The 19,812-nt window shown below is 52.5% G+C and overlaps 6 protein-coding genes across 6 annotated transcripts; 2 read left to right on the top strand and 4 right to left on the bottom strand.

Annotated features, from left to right (window-relative positions):
• Positions 1-399: 399 nt before the first annotated feature.
• CLUP02_11360 (uncharacterized protein) lies at positions 400-1,013 on the top strand (the record flags this gene model as incomplete). Its single annotated transcript, XM_049290328.1, has 2 exons — positions 400-586; positions 628-1,013. Coding segments are annotated over 2 exons (573 nt in total), but the record flags the coding sequence as incomplete, so codon positions are not given.
• Positions 1,014-1,279: 266 nt separating this feature from the next.
• On the bottom strand, positions 1,280-3,090 carry CLUP02_11359 (uncharacterized protein; the record flags this gene model as incomplete). Its single annotated transcript, XM_049290327.1, has 4 exons — positions 1,280-1,550; positions 1,607-2,427; positions 2,511-2,623; positions 2,685-3,090. The coding sequence occupies 4 exons, from the start codon at positions 3,088-3,090 to the stop codon at positions 1,280-1,282; spliced, it is 1,611 nt and encodes a 536-aa protein (XP_049147472.1).
• Positions 3,091-3,357: 267 nt separating this feature from the next.
• Positions 3,358-5,063, bottom strand: CLUP02_11358 (uncharacterized protein; the record flags this gene model as incomplete). The annotated part of the gene is made up of 8 exons (XM_049290326.1): positions 3,358-3,581; positions 3,663-3,779; positions 3,842-3,954; positions 4,010-4,091; positions 4,148-4,203; positions 4,506-4,714; positions 4,786-4,864; positions 4,930-5,063. The coding sequence occupies 8 exons, from the start codon at positions 5,061-5,063 to the stop codon at positions 3,358-3,360; spliced, it is 1,014 nt and encodes a 337-aa protein (XP_049147471.1).
• A 2,428-nt stretch (positions 5,064-7,491) lies between these two features.
• CLUP02_11357 (dynamin family protein) lies at positions 7,492-10,764 on the bottom strand (the record flags this gene model as incomplete). The annotated part of the gene is made up of 3 exons (XM_049290325.1): positions 7,492-8,911; positions 8,972-10,214; positions 10,278-10,764. Coding segments are annotated over 3 exons (3,150 nt in total), but the record flags the coding sequence as incomplete, so codon positions are not given.
• A 1,466-nt stretch (positions 10,765-12,230) lies between these two features.
• CLUP02_11356 (nucleotidyl transferase) lies at positions 12,231-13,784 on the top strand (the record flags this gene model as incomplete). Its single annotated transcript, XM_049290324.1, has 3 exons — positions 12,231-12,296; positions 12,466-13,704; positions 13,758-13,784. 3 exons carry the CDS (start codon positions 12,231-12,233, stop codon positions 13,782-13,784), a joined length of 1,332 nt encoding a protein of 443 aa, XP_049147469.1.
• A 2,211-nt stretch (positions 13,785-15,995) lies between these two features.
• On the bottom strand, positions 15,996-17,372 carry CLUP02_11355 (uncharacterized protein; the record flags this gene model as incomplete). The annotated part of the gene is made up of 2 exons (XM_049290323.1): positions 15,996-16,334; positions 16,386-17,372. The coding sequence occupies 2 exons, from the start codon at positions 17,370-17,372 to the stop codon at positions 15,996-15,998; spliced, it is 1,326 nt and encodes a 441-aa protein (XP_049147468.1).
• Positions 17,373-19,812: the final 2,440 nt, after the last annotated feature.

Below are 19,812 nucleotides of genomic sequence, written 5' to 3'. Positions count from 1 at the left end.
GTCCGTAGCCATCGTGCGGCATAATGGCATACAAGAGGTAAGTCACGCCCCTGACAAGCGTATCGTTGCCAGAGGTTACACGAATGCTGGGCACACGTGCAGGCTGCCAGTTAAGCGAACCAAGGACAAGAGGAAGAAGCAAAAAACACCACAAACAATGAAATGAGGAACACCTCCTCCGGCGCCCCTTACCAACGCATCTCATCCCAGTCTCCGAAGCATGTCAGACCATCACACCCGCTTATCAGATTTCCCAAGGCAGCCGACACTTGAGTTCCTCCATCTTCAAGCGACACGGGTAGACTAAATTCTCTTACATTTGTCCAGCAATCCCGGCTGAGAAAGGCCAGAGACGAGAACTTCATGATGTTCTCAAGCCTTTGACAAAGACAATTCAATGCATGGATTCATTCAACGCTCCCTAGGCTGCATCTCTACTACACACACCACAATCTCAACCCAAGAGGGACAAAAGGAAGCAAACGAAAATCAGACCCCCAAAAGCCATATTTTCAAAACCGCATAAGCATCCCATGCCGTCGGCTCCTCCCCCGCATACGAGGGGGCCGAATCCTACCGGTTCCACGGCCCGTCCTCTCTCCCCACCCCCTCATTCCCACTCCTGAGGTCTCCCTCCGTCTTTGCATACCTGTCTACCTCCAACGCCAAGTAAACGACGCCTGCAGGACAAAGAACAACCCCCTGCTTTTTCTCTCCCAAAGAAATTCCCACCAATTCCCCTCTCGTATCCAGAGCCCTCGTGCTATGTGGATATGTGGATGCCGGCACTAGCGCTTTCTCAACCTCTATTAGGAAATCCGGGGGGGGATATAGGGTTTAGTCTCCCGAGGGACGGAGGAGGACCCGGCCAAGACCGTAGCAAAAGCTTGAGGGGGAATTGGCTTTTTCCAGGCGTTGGCAATCCGCCGCCCAAAGAGAGGAAATTACAGTTGCTGATGGCTTCAGATTACCGCAGAGACTCCACGGGGGAGTGCACTACGGGTCGTGTATAGCCTACTTGTAACTAACGAGAGTAATTGACAAGGCACCACTCGGCAAGCCACCTTCCATCCATAGCAGGACATGAGCGTGTCTTGTGTCGCGATGCCTCTGGTATCATGAACAACCCCAAATTCCTGAGCCCAGCCGATGCTGAACCCGTATTACGTCCACCACCTAGCCCGGCTAGACCTATCCGAACTGCAATACAAAAGGATGCATGTTTTTTCTTCAATTTTCTTCCGTTTCTTGTCGGTCGCTGCGTAAGAGATCGAACATTTCAGGCAGCCGTCTTCTCGCTGTGCGCGGCGCGGGTATTGATATCCTCCTCGTGGATGTTGGCATCAATCTCCTTCTCGACCTGGGTGAGGTCGACGTGCGCGACAGCGTCGTCACCGTCAAAGATCTTGGAAATCTCCTCCAAGGTGGGGCCCTTGGTCTCGACGTAGAAGAAGTAGACAAAGACGAGCTCGCAGAAGTCCCAGAGGGTGTAGAACAACATAAAGTTCCAGTGGTTGGGGAGCTTGTCCCATGCGACCTTGTTGGTTTGGCTGATGATGTGGTTAGCTGGGTCATTCAATACACATGGGGGATGGATGCAACGTACTTTCCAATGGCGAGGATGGCCTGGACGGTGATGTTCATGATCATCATGCCCTTGGCACGGAGGTGGAAAGGCAAGACCTCAAGACCGTAGGCAATGAGCAGTCCGGAGAAACCAATGTCGTAGAAGATACCAAAGATCCAGATGAAGACGAGCTGGGCGTAACCAGAGCCCTGGTTCGTGTTGCCGGAGTTCTCAAAAACGGCACCGGTGATGGTCCAGCACACGAATGACGCGACCATACCGCTGATGGCAGTCAGGAACAGTGGGCGACGTCCAAAATAGTCGACGGTCAAGGCGGCACCGATGGAGCATGAAAGATCGAGAATGGACTTTCCGGTCGAGATGGCGAGCTTCTGGTTCTGCTCGGTGATGCCGGCACCCTCGTAGATGGCGTCCATGTAGTTGGAGAAGAGGGCGTTTCCAGAGTACTGGGAGATGATACCGAGGGAAATGATAATTGCCAGACGCCAGCGGTTTCCCTTGGTCTTGAGGAAGTCGACGTAACTGGTCGTCTTGTCGGCGTTTCTCTCCATCAGAATGGTTTCCTTCATCTCGCGGAATTCGAATTGAACGGTGGCATTGTTCAAGTCGCCGCCAGCATGGTGCTTGGCCAAGACGGCGAGAGCTTCCTCGGAGCGGTCCTTGTTAATGAGGTAACGCGGCGACTCAGGAACCCACCAGATGCCGATGAGCTGGATGACGGAGGGGACAATCTGAATGAAGGTGATGGATCGCCAGCACCAGTCGTTGTTCACATATGAGGTTCCCCAGCCGATGGAGGCGACGATTAGGGCACCCAGGTTCCAAAGACAGTTGTAAATCTGTTACCTCAAGTCAGATCTTGCTCCAACTTTGCAAAAGGCTCATGTATGGTGTTTGGGGTTGGGTCGCAGAGAAAACCTACAGCAGTGACGGGACCACGGTGTTGAGGGTGGCAGATCTCGGTCAGCAGCAAGGGGGACGCCATCTGAGCAAGTGAGTTGCCGAAACCCAGAATGAACCGACCGCCGATGTACACTAGAATGACAGTTAGTCTCATACTTCAACCACTCAGGAAGAGCAAGAGCGTTTGACTTACTTCCCCAGCCGTTGCAGAACGCCGTGACGGCACCGCCGACGATCATGAAGCAACAACCGCTGACAATGGCAATCTTACGTCCAAAGTTGTCTGCCACGTATGGTGTGATGAAGTACGAAACAATGGAACCAATATTGAACATGTTGATGAGGATACCGAGCTTGTTGTTGTCGGAGACACCGTCGCCAAAGTAGTCCTTCCATCGTGACATCTGCTGAGAAGTGTTGACGAGCATGCCATCGTAGCCGGTGGTGGCTGAAGCGACCATGAGGAAGATGGTCGAGAAGTATAGCTTGCGAAGATGGGGCTCTCTCAGCCAGTACACCTTCTCGAATCGCGGGGCCTCGGCCTGCGCGATGCCAACGTTGTCGGCCACTTGCCGGGACATGACGGCCTTTTTCACCATCGTGTCGGTGTTTTATGGATTCTTCCTTGAATACTGATGAAGGTTTCCTAAAAAGAGTGATAAGAGAGGGTATGGAAGTTGCCTGGCCGACTCGCGGGTGAAGAGGGAAACGGTCTGTGAACGAGGAGATCAGGGTCGAGGACTTATATGTGTTTCCTCACTTCCTGACCCCGGGTTTTCCTCAAATAGGGTGGAAACATTGCAATTCTCCCGATCTGCACGGCTGCTGACCCCGGAGCTAGTCTGTTCACCCCCATTCGGACGTGCTCACCCCCGTGAAGGAAGCGTCTGGGGGAGGCGGGGATGCATCAGGAGCAGGGATGTGCGGCGGCGACGGCACGAATTGGCGGCACGCGGGTAAAGATGGGTTGGATGATTGGAGTGGGCGGCCCCTCTCCAAAAGTCATAAACAGTTTGACCGAATCTAGGTCTCGAGTCTCGACTATGGGAACGGGCGCGGTCGCGCGTCTCTGCCTGGCCTCTCGGGAAAGCTCAAGCAAATCTCAGGTCGCTCGACATAGACCCAGACAGGCCTCAATGGGATGGTTTTGTGCGGCACAGAAACACTCCACCTGGTGCCGGTGCAAGCATCGACTTGGATTCCAGGGTCTGCTGTCTTGTGATTCGTGGCCCGGGCCTGGTTGCATTGGGGATTAGATATTCGACACGCCATTCATGTGCCACGCGAGCTAGCCAACTGTTTCTTGCATACAACATGGCGTTGCAAAAGACTCATCTCCGTGCCGTTTACGTGACAACCCAACTGAACGAACAGGGGTACCGGGAGGCTTCCCCATGGGCTGCTTTGAAAAAGAAAGGAACCAGAGCCATGTTGATGCTTTACCGTACGTTGCCAAAAACGTTCTGGAGTTGCATTCCGTGTCCTGTTAATATTGGGACCCCTAGATCGTACATTCACGAGTGCAGCTTGGCTGCGTGCCAGGCATCTCCGGTCCGCCGGTTCATCCATCGAACCTGAATCCTATAGCCCATCATTGAGACTGCACCTTGTCTGCAGTTCGAATTGGTTCCAAACCCCCAGCTAAGTGACATCTACTAGTTGGATCCCAACAGACTGGTAATGCCACCGCAGCAGCGAAGCACGCCAGCTGGCTAGCCAGAGCTTCCATCAATCACTTAGTAGTCCTTTGGGCCCTTACTTTTATGCCCCGTGGGAGCCTCTTCCGTATGCAGGTTTCGTAGTCTATGATGCTTCGAACTTCGTAGTCCGGCGCTCGAGATATTATGTGTCCAAGTGTATCACTTGACGCTGGTTTGGTGGCAAATTCGACCTCGTAGCTCCACGTCCCTCAGTTTGGTTTATGCCTGGCGTGAGTAAGCTTCTGCCATCACAAGAAAGAATAAACCACTCAGACCAAAGATAACAACACTTCAGGTGCAAGGAACTAGCGTACCATAATTCGATTGAAAAGCCCTGTCCGGCCCGGGCGAGATGCGGTTCAGGTGTCAAGCTGGACTGGGGTACAGCACATGTGGCTTGATGAGAAGGGCCGTCTGGATGAATGTCCGGCAAAAGACAGATGATATTAACCATGTAACTATCATTGGTCAATAACGTCAAGAGACTCTTAAAGGCAAAGACCGATCGCATGGCGAGATGGGTCTAGGTGCTGAGGGTGTGTTGGTGTAGGGGAAGTGCGGAGACTGGGGAAAGCTCTACCTACTTCAGTCCACTGCTTGAATCAAGCCGTGAGTAATAGACAAGCTACCAGCAGTTGAAACTGATGGTGGTGGGCGAAGAGTGTCAATTGGACTCGTTTAAGACTGATCATGCGGGTGTGAGGCACAGGATGCCTTTAGCGAAGCGAATAAGGTGACGGCCCTCGTTCGATGAAGGCTTTCAGTCGGCGAATGTCAATGCTGAACAGCTGTAACTCAATAGTGACCGCTAGTTCTCCAGGAAACTGCTTTTGGATGAGATACTTCGTCTGTTTGGACGCGTGTGCTGCCATTCCAACCATCGACTGTTGCGCTTATAAGGCCATTTCGCGGCTTAGATGACGAATATGTATGCTCAACACCTAGAGGGCTTCGGATTGACGGTTCTGCATTGTGTGTTGGGGTCCTACGATAGTGTGCACGAGGGGACCCGACAAACTTCCTTTCCCTGATCTTTGATACCTCGGAGGAGCAGGGAGGTTTCGGGTTCATGATTCTCTCTTCAGATCCCAGCGACACTCCAAGAAGTAGAGGCCAGCTCCTTTGCGTGAAAGTCAGCCAAACCTCTCATAAGAGCGGTTGAAGTATCAAAACATGATTTTTGGAGCTTAGAGCAGGACGGTATGCCGGCGCCGTTTGTCCTCGCGTGATCATGCAGCCTACGTTTCTATGGAGAAAAGCGGGAGCGCCATTAGTAGCGTAGGGGGTTGGAAGAAGCGCCTCTTCGGAAGCCAGGGCCGGTATCTGACAAGTACTTTGATACCCATCAGGACTAGTCTGCCCAGGTTTCTGATGCTCCTGAGACGACTGTAAGCCGTTCTGTTACAGACTGTATTACCTTGATTTAGTTTCAAGCCGAATTTGGATCCAAGAAACGAGAGCTGCGCTACCATATGGAATCTAAATTGATCCTAGCAAGAAGGCGGAACTCAGCAGACCACTTAATTCTGACGTCTTGGACTTACTCCTACGGACCTTGTTCATCAGCACAACTTGATTCTCATGCGCCGATTGGACAGACGATGAATATGGAGGAGGATCTATGGTCTGTTTGCCTGATTTGATAGGATGGACATTGAGTCGGCTTCCGATGATCGCGGTTGGAAACTGCTCAGGGCGTACCGAATGCTTGTTACGGTCAAGTTGGTGACAATCTGCAGTTGATCACCAGGAGTTAGTGATCTGCGCGGCTCGCTTGTTTGGCTTCGCAAGCTTCCCAAGGCGCGTATCAATCCCAAACTCGCGTGCCAATTATTCGACAGATACACAAGCGTTGGCGCGAGCCCTCGTCGGCCAATCCTGTGGAATCTTGCAGATCCGTATCGAGGGTCGTCCTGTCATCAAACAGATGTTAGTACCAACACGTCGTGTCCAAGCTTGACAGTGTCTCATGACCCACCGACAATGGCAGTCGGAAGCATGGCACGATGCTTCCAAATCCGGGGAAGCCCACTGCGACTGACACTCTCCCCGGACTCCAAGCTCAGGCCCACAGCACTAGGCTGAACGGCTGCCGGGACCATGCTGCCGGGCTGGAATGAGTCTGTGACTCTCATGCGCGGTTGTTTTTGGCGTAGGCATTCCGGTACCCGGTGACTTCGATGGCGGCACCATCAAAATGGAATTCTGCTGCCTTGTCTTGTCTCGCCGCACCCTCTTTCTGGAGAGGAGTGGATGAGAGAAGGAGTTGTATGTTGGAGGACCCCAAGTCTGTACATTCCGGTTAGATCCTGGCCAATTTAGCCGACGACGAGGATCATGAAGCAGTGGCCGAAATGCCAGGCTAAGCGACAGACCACCACCTCTTAGGCGGTTCCAGGTCCACGGGAGGGCAACGAGGCCGGATAAAGTCGATGCGTGTAGCTTACCCCAGAAACTATCAGCACGTAGAAAGGGGAAATGCGATGTTTGAGGGTGTGGACGGAGCCAACGCAGCGGAAGGATTATCGTGGTCGTAGGTGTGTAGGGATGTAGACGGCAAGCTGAGGTTGGCTCGAGGAGGACGACAAGATTTGGATTTGGCAACACTTCCAATTACCACAGTCCAATCTGCTGAATTCCGGGCCTTCTGGTTGTGGCCAAGACAAGGGAGGGAGTTCTCGCTTTCCCATCCGTTAGTAGCATGCCTTGGTCTCTACTTCCATGGGCGACTTCTCCCTCTTACCTGCGCTTCGTCACCGCGCGCTTCTTTCCATCTCGGCTTGGCTCTTCTTTCTCTAGATTTTTCTAGGCCGTGATTCCGATGGTTCAACCCAGCCTTGCCAGCATACATGTGAGAAGTCGTTCATGCGAAACGGGCCTTCCATTGGCAAGCTGTTATCTCGACTCTTTGCCCATTATATCCGGCCAAAGGTGGTTGACACATCTTGGTGTCTATTCTCTGAGCTAGCTAACTACGTGCAATAATGGTATCTTCTGCGAATATGCCTTCCGGCTGACAAAAAGCAAACAATCCTGTGGCCTTCCTTAGGTATCCGAAACTCCATTACTTCACGCCAAATGGCCACTCCCAGTTGTGCCAATCAGCCACATGGTCTCTCTCTGTCCACAAGATCGGACCCAACTACGATAGTTGAACATTTATCAAATGGGCTCCGCCCCTTTGCCAAACACGACCATCGACTGACTCCCTTGACATATAGTCGACTTGGGGCTCAGACTTTCAAGAACTTTGCGAGCTAGCAATCATAATGATCACCCAAGCAAGACATGTTTGACGGCTCAACATCCTCCGTCCACATCCATGGTCTCGGCAAAAGACTCGCCGTACACCTCGAATGCATCTCTTCCCTGCGAAGACGACCCAAAAGCGCCCTCCAACTCGTTGGTCGTGATCGAGTCGAGAGCTTTCTTAAACTTCTCCAGCTCGTTCTTTAGTCGCTCCCTCTTGCGTGCGGTCGCTTCATCCTCTTCCATCAGGCGGGCAAATACGGTCTCGTCATGACGACCGATGAGACCGAGGTTATTCTCGAGGAAGAAGTCGAGATCCTGGACAATCTTCGGCATCATCCGGGACGTGACCGACAGACAGACCGTGTCGGCGAAGCGGAGAGCGGACAACATGTAGTAACCTCGGACGTAGGCAGCCACCCTCAGCTCCTTATCAAAGGTGTCTGGGCCCATCTTTCCAAGTTCGACGTTATGCTTCCGCTCTTCATTCATGCGCTGCTCTGGCGTCATGTGGTCCCAATCATGGAACTCGTAGGAATCTCCCGAGAATGCCTGCCAGCGCATAACGTGGCGGTAACGCGTGAGCACCCGACTCTCAGAGCGTTCATAATCTTGAAACGCCTTTTGGTTAACCGTGAAGAGCTGGAATGTCTCCATGTCGTAAATATCCTTGAGAAAAGACATGGCCTCGCTACGGCGCTCTCTCAGAAATTCGTTCATGAGGTTGGTAGACTTCTTGAAGATCAATCGCTTCATCAGGGAACCAAAAGCCTGGCTAAGGGCGTAGTCGACGATTCGTTGAAGAACATTCATAGTCTCCTGCAAGAAGGTTTCCATGGGCTGGTTCCAGGCCTTTACGGCTTGCTTGCATAGATCTTCATAGACCTCGTCAGGCACAATACTAGGCATGCCTGCCTTGGTCTTGGCCTTGATGTCTTCGCGAATCTGCGCCAGTGTCCGAAATCCAGCGCCATGGTTAGCATACCGTTGGAACGGCGGGGCCAGAGGCATCGACTGGGGTGGTCCTCGGCGAGAGGGTGTTGATGGCGCCGGAGCGCTGTCTTCTGTCTTGATGGCAGCCGAGAAGGAGTTACCACCATTGACGGGTGTTGGGCGGGCTCGTTTGGCAGCTGAATGATGTTGACCATAGCCGCCACGCTTCCTGTTTGAAGGGGTGACAGATGAGCTGTCGTCATCGTCATCAGAGATCTCGAGAACGGGAATGTCGGACTTGTCCTTGAGTATGAACTTGGGCTTCATCTGAAGTATACAGTCGCGGAAGCTGTCCGAAAGAGATCCATAGTTAGAGGAAAACTTTCTGCCACGAAGAGTTTCCTTGACAGTGGAGGAGAACGCCATCAAGCTCTTTCGAACCTCCAGTTCGACATTGTTAGGCAGCTCGGGGAGCGTGCTGAGCTCAGCTTCGATCTCACTCAATCTCGTCTGGACCTTATTCTTGATTGAAGGCAAGCTGGAAACGTCAGTATCTCTTCGACATATCAGGAATAGACAATTGGAGTAGAAAACCTACTTCTTGGCGAATTCCTTGCCCAACTTCTCGGAGAGAGCGATCTTGAGTTTCTCCACGCCACATCGCTCGCGGAATGGATGGAACTCCTCTGGCCAGCGTTCACTAGCATCTTGGTGAAAGAATCCCTCCTCCCATCTCTGTTGCTCGTCGAGCTTCTGATTCGACGGCCTAGATGTAATGAAGAATTCGTGGCCGATCTTGTGCGCCTCTCCGCGCAACATCGAAAGCCATTGAGTATTGTTGCCTTCAGGAAGAAGATCAGCCTTTGTCATGACTCCGATTGTCCGTTGCTGGGCTTGGAGAACACGAATGATTGACAGAGTCGAGGAGGTCTCAGGATCGACATTCATTGGCACGGCCCAGATGATGAGGGCTTCAGAATGCGAAATATACTCGCGTGCCAGGTTCTCCACCACCGACACGAGGTACTCATCTTCCTCGCGAGCCGCGTTGCGGAAAATGCCAGGCATGTCGTAGAAAGATAGATCAGGCAGGTCCGGGCCCTTGATCTCCAAGGCGACCGTGTTGGGGCTGAACTTGGCGAGAGTTCTCTCTGCCTCGTCGTCCAACAAGGACTGCTTAGTAATGGCGCCTGATCCGGGAACGTACAGCTCGTGGTTCTGATCATGGTTGAGAATGGCGATTTGAGCCCATTTCAGAACAGTGTCAATGTCAGACTGATCGTAGATGGTCATGAACTCCTTAACCACTCGCGCCTGCTTCACCCACGGCGGAAATGGGTTCTCCGGAGTGACGTCGGCCTTTGTGAGGAAGTGGTTAGGAGGCCGGAAGGCGTAGTCCTGCTGAAGAGAGACGCGGCAGGACCACTGCGGACCGCCACGGTCGCGAGGGCCACTCCGGGAAACGCGAATGTGGACGGGGCATCGAGTACAGACACCCTCGCTGCGAGGGAGGTTGAGACCAGCAAGACCAGACATCAAGCTCGATTTTCCGGCAGACTGATCGCCGACTAGGACGAGCTGAGGAAGTGCGACATCGTGGGAGACGCCAAGCTGCTGTAGTTCACCGAGAGTATCGTTGAAAATCTTCACCTTGGCGCCAATGTCCCGGAAGGAACCATCGAGAAATGAATCGTTCTGCATGGGAATCACGGGCGGATCCATATCTCTGTTTCTAACCTGAAGCAGAACTGGTTCACTTTCGTCGAAAGTTGGGTTCGTAAGTGCACTGCGGACAGTTTGGGGGCCAGCGTAAGCGCCGTGAGGAGCGATAGAAGGCGTGGCTGTACGATGATTAGATGTCGAATTTGAGAAGCTTAGTAAGTAGAAGGAAAAAAATTACTTACGGGCGTCTGATCTCAAGAATGATTGATTGACATCCGCAGGCCCAGCATGGTGGGAGCGGGATTGATTTCTGTTAGCTTCTGGGGAGCCGTTGTAGGTGTTGGTGAGGGAAGGTGTGGGAGAAGTATTCTGATGATTGCCAGGCTCGGGCTTGACGGTATGACCTCTCGACGCTCTTGCCTTTGTCATCTTGATTGAGGTAAGAGGAAAGAGGATGAGAGGAAAGAGAATGAGAGGATTGAGAAGAGGAAAGTTTTTGAGAGCAAAGTAGAGGGTCGATGAGGAATATACCCGCAGGTGGAGGCACCTCAAAGAACGGCGGAGGGTCAATTGACGACCCAACCCAGCTCTAGGCAGCACAGAAAATGAGTGAGAGTGAAAGAAGTGAGTGAGAAGCAAGAGAAAGAGGTGAGAGTGAAAAAAATAGAATAAAATCGTAAGGTAAGGTAAGGTGAGGTGCTGAAGCTGAAGCTGAAGCTGGATATCAGGCAGGTGAAGGGAAGGAGCTCTGGGGAGCTTCAAAGCTTTAAGAGCTCTTTCCTCGTTTGGGTGACCTGAGCAACCACAAGTCCCGCTCTCCTGGAGCTCTCATTAAAGTGGTTGTTAGTGTTAGGAGGGACATGGGAAGGTGCGACGGCATGTCAGGTTTTCGCGCTCTAAAAGACAATTGAATCGATTTTAAGTCTCTTCAAGTTTTCTCTAGTATTAAGAAATATACCTTCCATAAGTTTTTGTATTTCTATCGATGTGATGCTGGTGATATCTCACAATATTGCTCGTGAGGCGAGGTAGTCACTATCGTGGAATAATGGGAACTGGAGCGAACGAGGTGCATCGTCGGTCTCCCAGCTGGCAGGGATGTCAGGGACCTCAGGGGCGCAAGATTCGAAGAGAATGGCTGGCAGTGGAGCTTGGCCTCGGCGATCCCCTGCGAAGGTAGAGAGACGCGACTTGGTACTTTCTCGAGCTGTCCCAGGTGCACAGCTGCCTGCCGAATTTGGCCCAAGATGAGTGCATCTTCACCTGGTCAACCAAGTCACTGCTCACCATTCAGGCACCACATTGTCGCGTGTGCTGCCTGCTTTACACGTCCTCGACACGCTCAGGTACCGACGCGTAAATTGATTTCATGAATGTCAATTGGAGAAGCTTCCTGCAAGGTACCTGCGACCTCTTACATGATTCTAGATTCCACCCCAATCGGTCGACAACGCTGTCTTACCATACTTGCCGTGTCATGCCATGGCATCTGAGAGTTGCAGGTGAATCATCTACAACAGCCTTTCAGCTCCTGGTCTGTTCTTGCAGACGCCGCCTGCCTAATCTTCTGGAGTCGTCCATTGGAAGCACTTTTATATATCTGGCTTGAATGGTGGGTGAACGACAAAAAGAAATGTCTGGCTTCACAAAGGGACACGAATGAGACGTTGAGCTTGTCGCATGTGTTCCTGGGCCACCTCACCTCCATGAGGTGGAGGTCACAGTGAAGGATTGCTTATCGATGGCCTGGAGACCACCTCAGGGGAGGCTCCTTCCTGCCACGCAAGGGAATCCAGTCCACCCCGCAAAGGGTCCTCAGCAGTAAACAGGTACACCTCTACCAAGGTAAAATAGGTGCCTGATAAAGTCTCTCAATAACACCAAGAAGCCCCCCGCAGCCACATCTAGAAACGACACGAGCCACCTGGTGACCCTCCTCCTATCGTTAGACCCCTGCCAACACATGCATTGCCTGCTCTGAATTTATTCTTGGGACCTCACAAGGTTGGGTGAACACTTTCTAAGGGGTACCCCCTTCTAAAACTCACGAAGCGGTGACGTTGCAAATAGCGTCTTCAATTCCGCACCTCAGCTACCCGACCTGACTTTGTACCGGGTATCTCGACCACTATCTAAGCCTTCTTTCCCTTCCCTTTCTCACCACCACAACCTGAGATACCCTTCCCACTCGAACCATGTCGCTGCAAGTCCCCTACCGTGGAAAGGCACCCAGAGAGGGTGCCACCAAGGCTGTCATTCTGGTAAGAGCATCTGTTTTATGGTGTTTTGCGCGTTGCTTTATTGTGCGGCGCGTGCATCCCCAAAATCTCAAAACCCCGCCTTGCTACTCCCCCCTCCCTCACAAAGCTCGTCAAAGCTCATTGTCCTCTGCAAACGGTCGCAAGCTAACCAAAACCTTCAAATCTTCAGGTCGGAGGCCCCTCCAGAGGAACTCGATTCCGTCCACTTTCCCTCGACGTTCCCAAGCCGCTCTTCGAAGTCGCTGGTCACCCCATCATCTGGCACAACTTGGCTGCCATTGAGCGAGTTCCCGGCAAGGAGATCACCGAGGTCCTCATCATCGGCTACTACGACGAGTCCGTCTTCCGCGACTTCATCAAGGACGCCTCCCACGAGTTCCCCAACCTCTCCATCAAGTACCTCCGCGAGTATGAGGCTCTCGGCACTGCAGGCGGTCTCTACCACTTCCGCGATGCTATCCTCAAGGGTCACCCCGAGCGCCTCTTCGTCCTGAACGCCGACGTCTGCTGCTCCTTCCCTCTCCCCGAGATGCTCCAGCTCTTCCACGACAAGAACGCCGAGGCCGTCATTCTGGGTACGCGCGTCTCTAACGAAGCCGCCACCAACTTCGGTTGCATCGTCAGCGATGCCCACACCCGCCGTGTGCTCCACTACGTCGAGAAGCCCGAGTCGCAAATCAGCAACCTGATCAACTGTGGTGTCTACCTCTTCTCTACCGACGCCATCTTCCCCTCCATCAAGACCGCCATCAAGCGCCGTACCGATCGTCCCTCGCGCCTCGTCTCCTACCCGAGCTCCGAGAACCTCGAGAACAGCTTCATTATCACCGACGATGACGAGGAGCGCAAGAACGAGGTCATCCGCCTCGAGCAGGATATCCTCGGTGACCTCGCCGACACCAAGCACTTCTTCGTGTATGAGACCAAGGACTTCTGGCGCCAGATCAAGACGGCTGGCTCAGCCGTCCCTGCCAACGCCCTCTACCTGCAGAAGGCCTGGCAGAACGGCTCCAAGGAGCTCGCCCAGCCCAGCGCTAACATCATCCCTCCCGTCTTCATCCACCCGACTGCCACCGTCGACCCCACCGCCAAGCTGGGCCCCAACGTCTCCATTGGACCCCGCGTCCACGTCGGCCCTGGTGCCCGCATCAAGGAGTCCGTCGTCCTCGAGGACTCTGAGATCAAGCACGACTCGTGCGTCCTCTACTCTATCATCGGCTGGGGCAGCCGTGTCGGTGCTTGGGCCCGTGTCGAGGGTACCCCCACCCCTGTCGGCAGCCACACGACGAGCATCATCAAGAACGGCGTCAAGGTCCAGAGCATTACCATTCTCGGAAAGGACTGTGGTGTCGGTGATGAGGTCCGGGTCCAGAACTGTGTGTGCCTGCCCTTCAAGGAGTTGAAGAGAGTGAGTCTACCCCAACTACCATCGGTATTTTCATATTGCTCACAATCTTATAGGATGTTTCAAACGAGGTCATTATGTAAATCGACAGGTTTGGGATACGTTGGATGTGGTGGGGGATAGCGGACGACGTAATGAAGAAAGGATTTGCATTGGGGTCAGATAGAGCTCCATCACTCTTCATAGATGCATGCGTCTTTGGTCACAAAAAGCACAAGTCGAATTCAGCAATTCAGAGCATTTCAATCTGCCATTTCATCTACTTTACATGTGTGATGAGTCTCGAGGACGTAGGTAGCAACACACTAGTGAATAAGGTAAACCTGTCGGACCAGTGAATGAGTGATTCACTCAACCGGGTTCCTACGATGCCTCAAGACAGTGTCAACCGGGATGCCTCAGGTAGAGCTTCCACAATCACCGCCCACGACCCTTATGAGGAGTGAATCGTGCTCAGCTCTCAACAAATACCGGACCACTTGGTCGAGGGGTAGGGCTGTAGAGGCCCCGGTTACATGGTGAAGACTCCCATCTATTTCGGGGTCCAAGTTCGAGCCTCGATCGGTCCATTCTTTTTCTCTTTTTCTTGATTTTTTCATCCGAAATCCCGTCCCCGTGGCCCTGATATTCACAGTCACGTCCTGATTCATCAACAACAAGCACCGGGCCACTTGGTCGAGGGGTAGGGCTGTAGAGGCCCCGGTTACATGGTGAAGACTCCCATCTATTTCGGGGTCCAAGTTCGATTCCTTGATCGGTCCATTCTTTTTTCGCCATTTCTCTTTCTTTTTGAGGGAGTAGCTACATGTGGTCCGTCCGTGGCAACCATCTCTGCCTCACTAGCGATATGAACCAGCGGTATATGTGAGGGGACATCGCTATTGATCTATGGCTACCTCGTTCAAAACTGCCAGGATATGGATCTTATGTAGCAATCCCGAGCATGCTGTCAAGCTTCATTCTCAGACTCGACTCCATTTTAAATGGGCCCAAGCCTGTTTCACCGTCACTGTGCCGTGAAACGTTCAATCACAGCTTTCTGGACGGAAACTTCTGGGATTTTGGCTGATTCTTTCGAGCATTGGACGTCTTTTTCGACAAGGGTTCCGCCCCTCTCTCCCCTGGTTCCAAGATCCGATTTCATCCATCAGCAGACCTTCCCAAATCTCGCTCCTACCGCCTTCATACATGTGCTGTGTGTGTTCTTTGCCTGATAAACGGCAGCTCAGACAATCATCGCTACGAAACGCCAGATACTCCGACAGACTTACAATCCAAGGTACCGTTAGACCTCACTTCGGCTCCCTTTACTTGACTTACAAATGACTGGAATTGTTTCCTGATTCGGCCCCCCCCCCCCTTTCTTCAGAATCTTTTGGCGGAAGGAGCGTTTTATCATGGCAAGCTCATTCTGCCAGATGACGATGATTCAATCATATCTAACCATGCGGCGACTAATGAAAACTTGTCACTCGGAAGATGCCACATTGACTAAGACAATGTTCTCTGCGTGACTTTCCCAGATTAGCGGGGTGTCGATTATAGAGACCTAGCGTTTACGTAGGCGTACAGCTTCCGCATGCCCGACAGGGTCTACCCTGACGATGATGAGATAGATTCCTCCGGCCACAACGATGTTACTGCTTTGGTCGGCGGATGTTTCCATCTCTTGGGTGACGATGGAGGCTCTGCATCTGGGAAGACCCCAACTTGCTGTCTACCTGAGCGAAGAACGCCACTTGCCAAGTAAACTACCTTAGTGACGACACTGGCATTGAGCATGGGCGTATCGATCACGATCCCCCGCTGGAGTACGTATGTAATATGCTCAGTAGTTTTACCACGTGCGGGCACTTGAGAGAGTGAAAATAACCTGAGCAGTGGAAATGAGGAGAAACACATTTTGAGTACTTTTCTCGTGGTATCTATAATGACTAATAGGATGACGTTTCACAACCCAGTATTCGTCCCCAATCATCTGTTGTCCGTTGTCCACTGTCCATTCTCATTATTCGTTCTCCGCCATCATCTGGAAGGCGCTCCTATCCCATCGTGCATTACCCTGCTGTGCTCATTCCACTTTGGCAATAGGAGTGATCAGCCAACTCCTCTGACCTAGAATGGGCCTAGAATGTTGAGCCAGCGGGAGACACACTTGTCAATGGTCCTCATGGCCACGAGGCCGAGGAGGTCGAATTTGAGCCGAAAGACTGTCAGATAACACAAGTGTCAGGGTCAAGATATCGAATGAAAGGGGTGAATGATGAATCAAAGGATCGAATCGACTTCGTACCTCACATCTGCACCTCCTCGAAGCCCCACTGAGCCCACTGCTCATCGTCAACGGCCAACGGGTCTGGGCCCTGACCGACATCGGCAAGAACGAGCAGACGAATCCACTCACTCGCCAACTGAACACTGTCAGCTCCGTTGGGAGGCGCTTCCAACTTGCCGCCATACCATCCACGGATCAGGCGTCCTCCGGCTCTCTGGATGGCCGCCTCTGTATTGTCGTGAATAGACTGACGGAAGCTAAAGAGGCTGGAGAGGCTCGCCTTGATCTGAGGGTTGTTCATGATGTGGGGGTAGCGGACGATAGGGTCGAAAATGATGAGTTCGACGCCGTCGCCATACTGACGAAGCACAATGGCGAAGCCGAGGCGAGGGCAGAGTGCCGACTAGACACTCTGCTGGCTCTGGGCGCCAGGTACATCGTCGACGGAAGGGATGGCACCCCAGGTACGACCAAACCAGGGAGTCGCAAGAGCGATGTAGGTGTTCTTTCCAGCCCGGAAAGCATTGATGGCTTGGATCATAGAGTTCTCGACCGCGAAACAGTTGCTAGACTGGCCCCCAGAGGGATTGTACCATTGACGGCGCTCCATATTGTCCTTGAAGTGTCCGATGGGGACAAGAGCGAGAGTCCATTTGCTGTTGGGCTCGTTCTTCGCAAGAGCAAGCGAGCAGAGGAAGGCGCGGGTCTCAAGGGGCATGGCGGTCTTGTCGGGAAGCGGGGGAGATGCGCCGGGATTCTGAGGGGTCTTGCCGAAGAGGACAGCTCGAAGGTCTGGCTTGGCGAGGAGCGCGATCTCGTGAGGGCTGAAGTGCGAGGGAGGCCAAGCGGGCATGTTTTGTCCCGGTTCGACGATGTCGGTGCCCTGGAGCTGGGCGGTCAGAGCACTCATATCGTTGGGACGGGCTGTAAGAGAGAGTGTCTGCAGGGGCGGAAGAGCCGCGAAGGCGTCCTTGATCGCAATCCAGGCATCGACTGCGGCGGCGAGATCAGTGACATTGTTCTCGCTGTTGGTCTGGGCCTGTCGATTGCGACGGGCGCGAACGTAGACTTCGTCGAGGGCTTTGAGAGCGTCGCCGGTAAGCTCGCCTCTGGTGTTGAGTTCAGTGGCCACGATTGCGTAGAACGCGGGATGGCCGCGAAGGGTACCGAAGAGGTCAGCGCGATCGACAAGAGTATTAAACACCCGAATGAGACAGGCTCCAGCCTCTCTGTTCAGGGTGGCCATATCGTTCTCGTCCCAAGGCAGCTCGGTTCCGAAAATTGCTGTCAACACGAGGTGGGCGGTCGAATCATGAGAGAGGATCGGACCGGGAGGGAATTCGAAGCCCCATTGCATGAGGATCTTCTTCGGACCGCTTTTGCCGCTTTTTACCATGGTTGCGCGTGCGTATGATTGGTGCTTGGCTTTTGGTGAATTGATGCTATCGTGAAGTTCTTGGGCCAACGAGGGCAAAGGGATGGTGTAATAGGAAAGAAGACGAAAGGATGGTGGAGCAAAAAAAGATATTAAAAGCTTGGGTGGAGGATATTTTATGGAAAAGTGAAGTGTACCTGCCGTACTTGTGGAAGGAAGAGAAGAGGAGGCTAGAGGGGCAACCATGCGTGCCTTCCACCCGAGCAGATTTGAGACGTTCACGTCTATATTAGCCCGACCGATATCTTTTCTCAGGTGTCATTCTATTTGGTATGGGGAAAGAAGCATGTAATGGGAGTTACATCGTCTTATTCAAAATAATATGACGAGATGATATTATCAAAAACTACGTTTTATCAATTCACTGGCCCACTTACTTCCATTGCTCTTCCTGATCTGTTCATCAGTACGGGTGGGCGACCCGAATAATCATCAGATTGAAAAAAGAGAAAAAGAATGGACCGATCGAGGGTTGAACTTGGACCCCGAAATAGATGGGAGTCTTCACCATGTAACCGGGGCCTCTACAGCCCAAGAACCCCTCGACCATACGGCCCGGTGCTTGTTGTTGGAGGGACATCAAAAATCATCACATATAGACCTCGCTACCTGTCACTTCGTCGCTTCAAGCATCCTGTACTGACTGGCCGCCTTCAATCCCATCCAACCAGCTTTCCTGGCATACTATCGTCATTAAGCGTACTATGTTGCCAAATCACGGTTACCAGGAGATTATAGCAATGATGGCTTCACTTAATTATCCATCCGTTCATCGCGAAACATTCCAAAAGCCCATCGAGGTGATTCTCGAGTCCTACGTATGCTGTTTGTTCTTCAACACATTTGTTGGTTGCTGCTGCGCGCACCAGTGATCAAATTTAGCACCTGGGGTAACGACAAGTGTCCCATTCCGATTAGAACAGAATAAGTCATTTATGGCATTCGGAAGTTGCCATGAACTCGAAGCCAGGACATTCCATAAAACCAGCAAGGTGGCTGTCATGAGCATGTCACCCACTCTGATCCGCCTGCCTTTATAGCAACACCTCTCATGAATTTACAACCTTAACAGAACAATACATCAATCCTGGAAGCTTTTCATGATATAACGATATTTTCATTTATACGTGACATGTGGTGTCTTTGTCTGCGAGTCCTTAACCATCGTCGCACTGATGTTGATTGTAAGGAATCTAAGCCAGCCAATGCTAGTTGTTTACTCGTACCTTGATCTGTTTACTAGGCAACGAGTCCAACATCATATTTCACTGTATACCTGCACTTCTCACTGTACGCCCGCGAACCAACATATACATCTTGAATGATTTCCCCGTAGATCGTCCGAGAATGCCAGCAGGGAAACAATTAGTCGAGGACTGAGGTTGACAAAGTTGAAGTGAAGTCGGAGGTTGCCAAGCCAAGCCATCCACTCTGGTGGGCCAAGGCCGCCGATTGGGAGCCGCAGTGCCGCTGTGGGCCTCTCAGCTATCCGCCCCCGGCATTTCACCGGGGAATTCTTTTCCTCCACAGAGGAGAGGGGGAAGGTGCATTGCTGGACGCTCCCGTCATGCCTTTCCTCCCAACCCTCGAGGCGGGACCTTCCAAGGAAAGAGTAATCGGACTGAGAAGTCAAATTCAGCCGCGTGCATGCACAGATTCGTCCCAATTCACTCGCGACTGCAGACAAACTTGATTCTTCCAACAATCCGATGTCCATCAGCTCAGCAAACGTCAGTCAGCTCAACAGTTTACACTAGGGATCCTGGCAACGGAGTCGATGGCGGTAGAAAAAACCGCATCATCTGCTATGCGAACGAGGGGCAGCCCAGCAACACCTAGCGGTGGCACTCACCAACCCGGTCGAGAGACGGCTTTCGACGTCTGTCGCTGTCCGTCGACTTGCTAAGGCAGGCTTGAAGCCACCCGACAGCACAAAGAAACTCAAAGTCCGGATCGGACGCCGACATCAATGTTCGCAGCCAAGCCAGTCCTACACGCGGAGACGCACATCTAGCCTGGCGCGGCTAGTAGCAAGCAAGCGAAACAACGACGGTCGTCGCACGTAACTTACTCAGTTCATCCCTGCACTCCGGCATCAAGTGATGCTATCATCTCCCCGGCACAATCTACCTGGTGCTTCTGCGATACACAAGGCGGCCAGCCAAGGCAACGCAAGCCACGATTCGGTACCGTGAGCCACCGACGGACGGCGGCAACAGCTGCCATGCTGCTGCCAGATTTGAAATATTGCCGTACCAATATCGACGGGCGAGGGATACGGGTGCCAGCATGCTTCAGCTGAGTCGGCATCCCTCTTAACATTGTGTTCATAGAAAAGGACATTGACCTGAATCATTGCAATCGAACAGTGGCAATGGTTTTGTACATCCTCATTCTATCG

This window comes from Colletotrichum lupini, chromosome 5 (assembly GCF_023278565.1).
Source record: "Colletotrichum lupini chromosome 5, complete sequence".
NCBI classification, from domain to species: domain Eukaryota; kingdom Fungi; phylum Ascomycota; class Sordariomycetes; order Glomerellales; family Glomerellaceae; genus Colletotrichum; species Colletotrichum lupini.
Note: the sequence above shows the minus strand (reverse complement) of the source record. Positions and strands in the feature narration are given on the sequence as shown.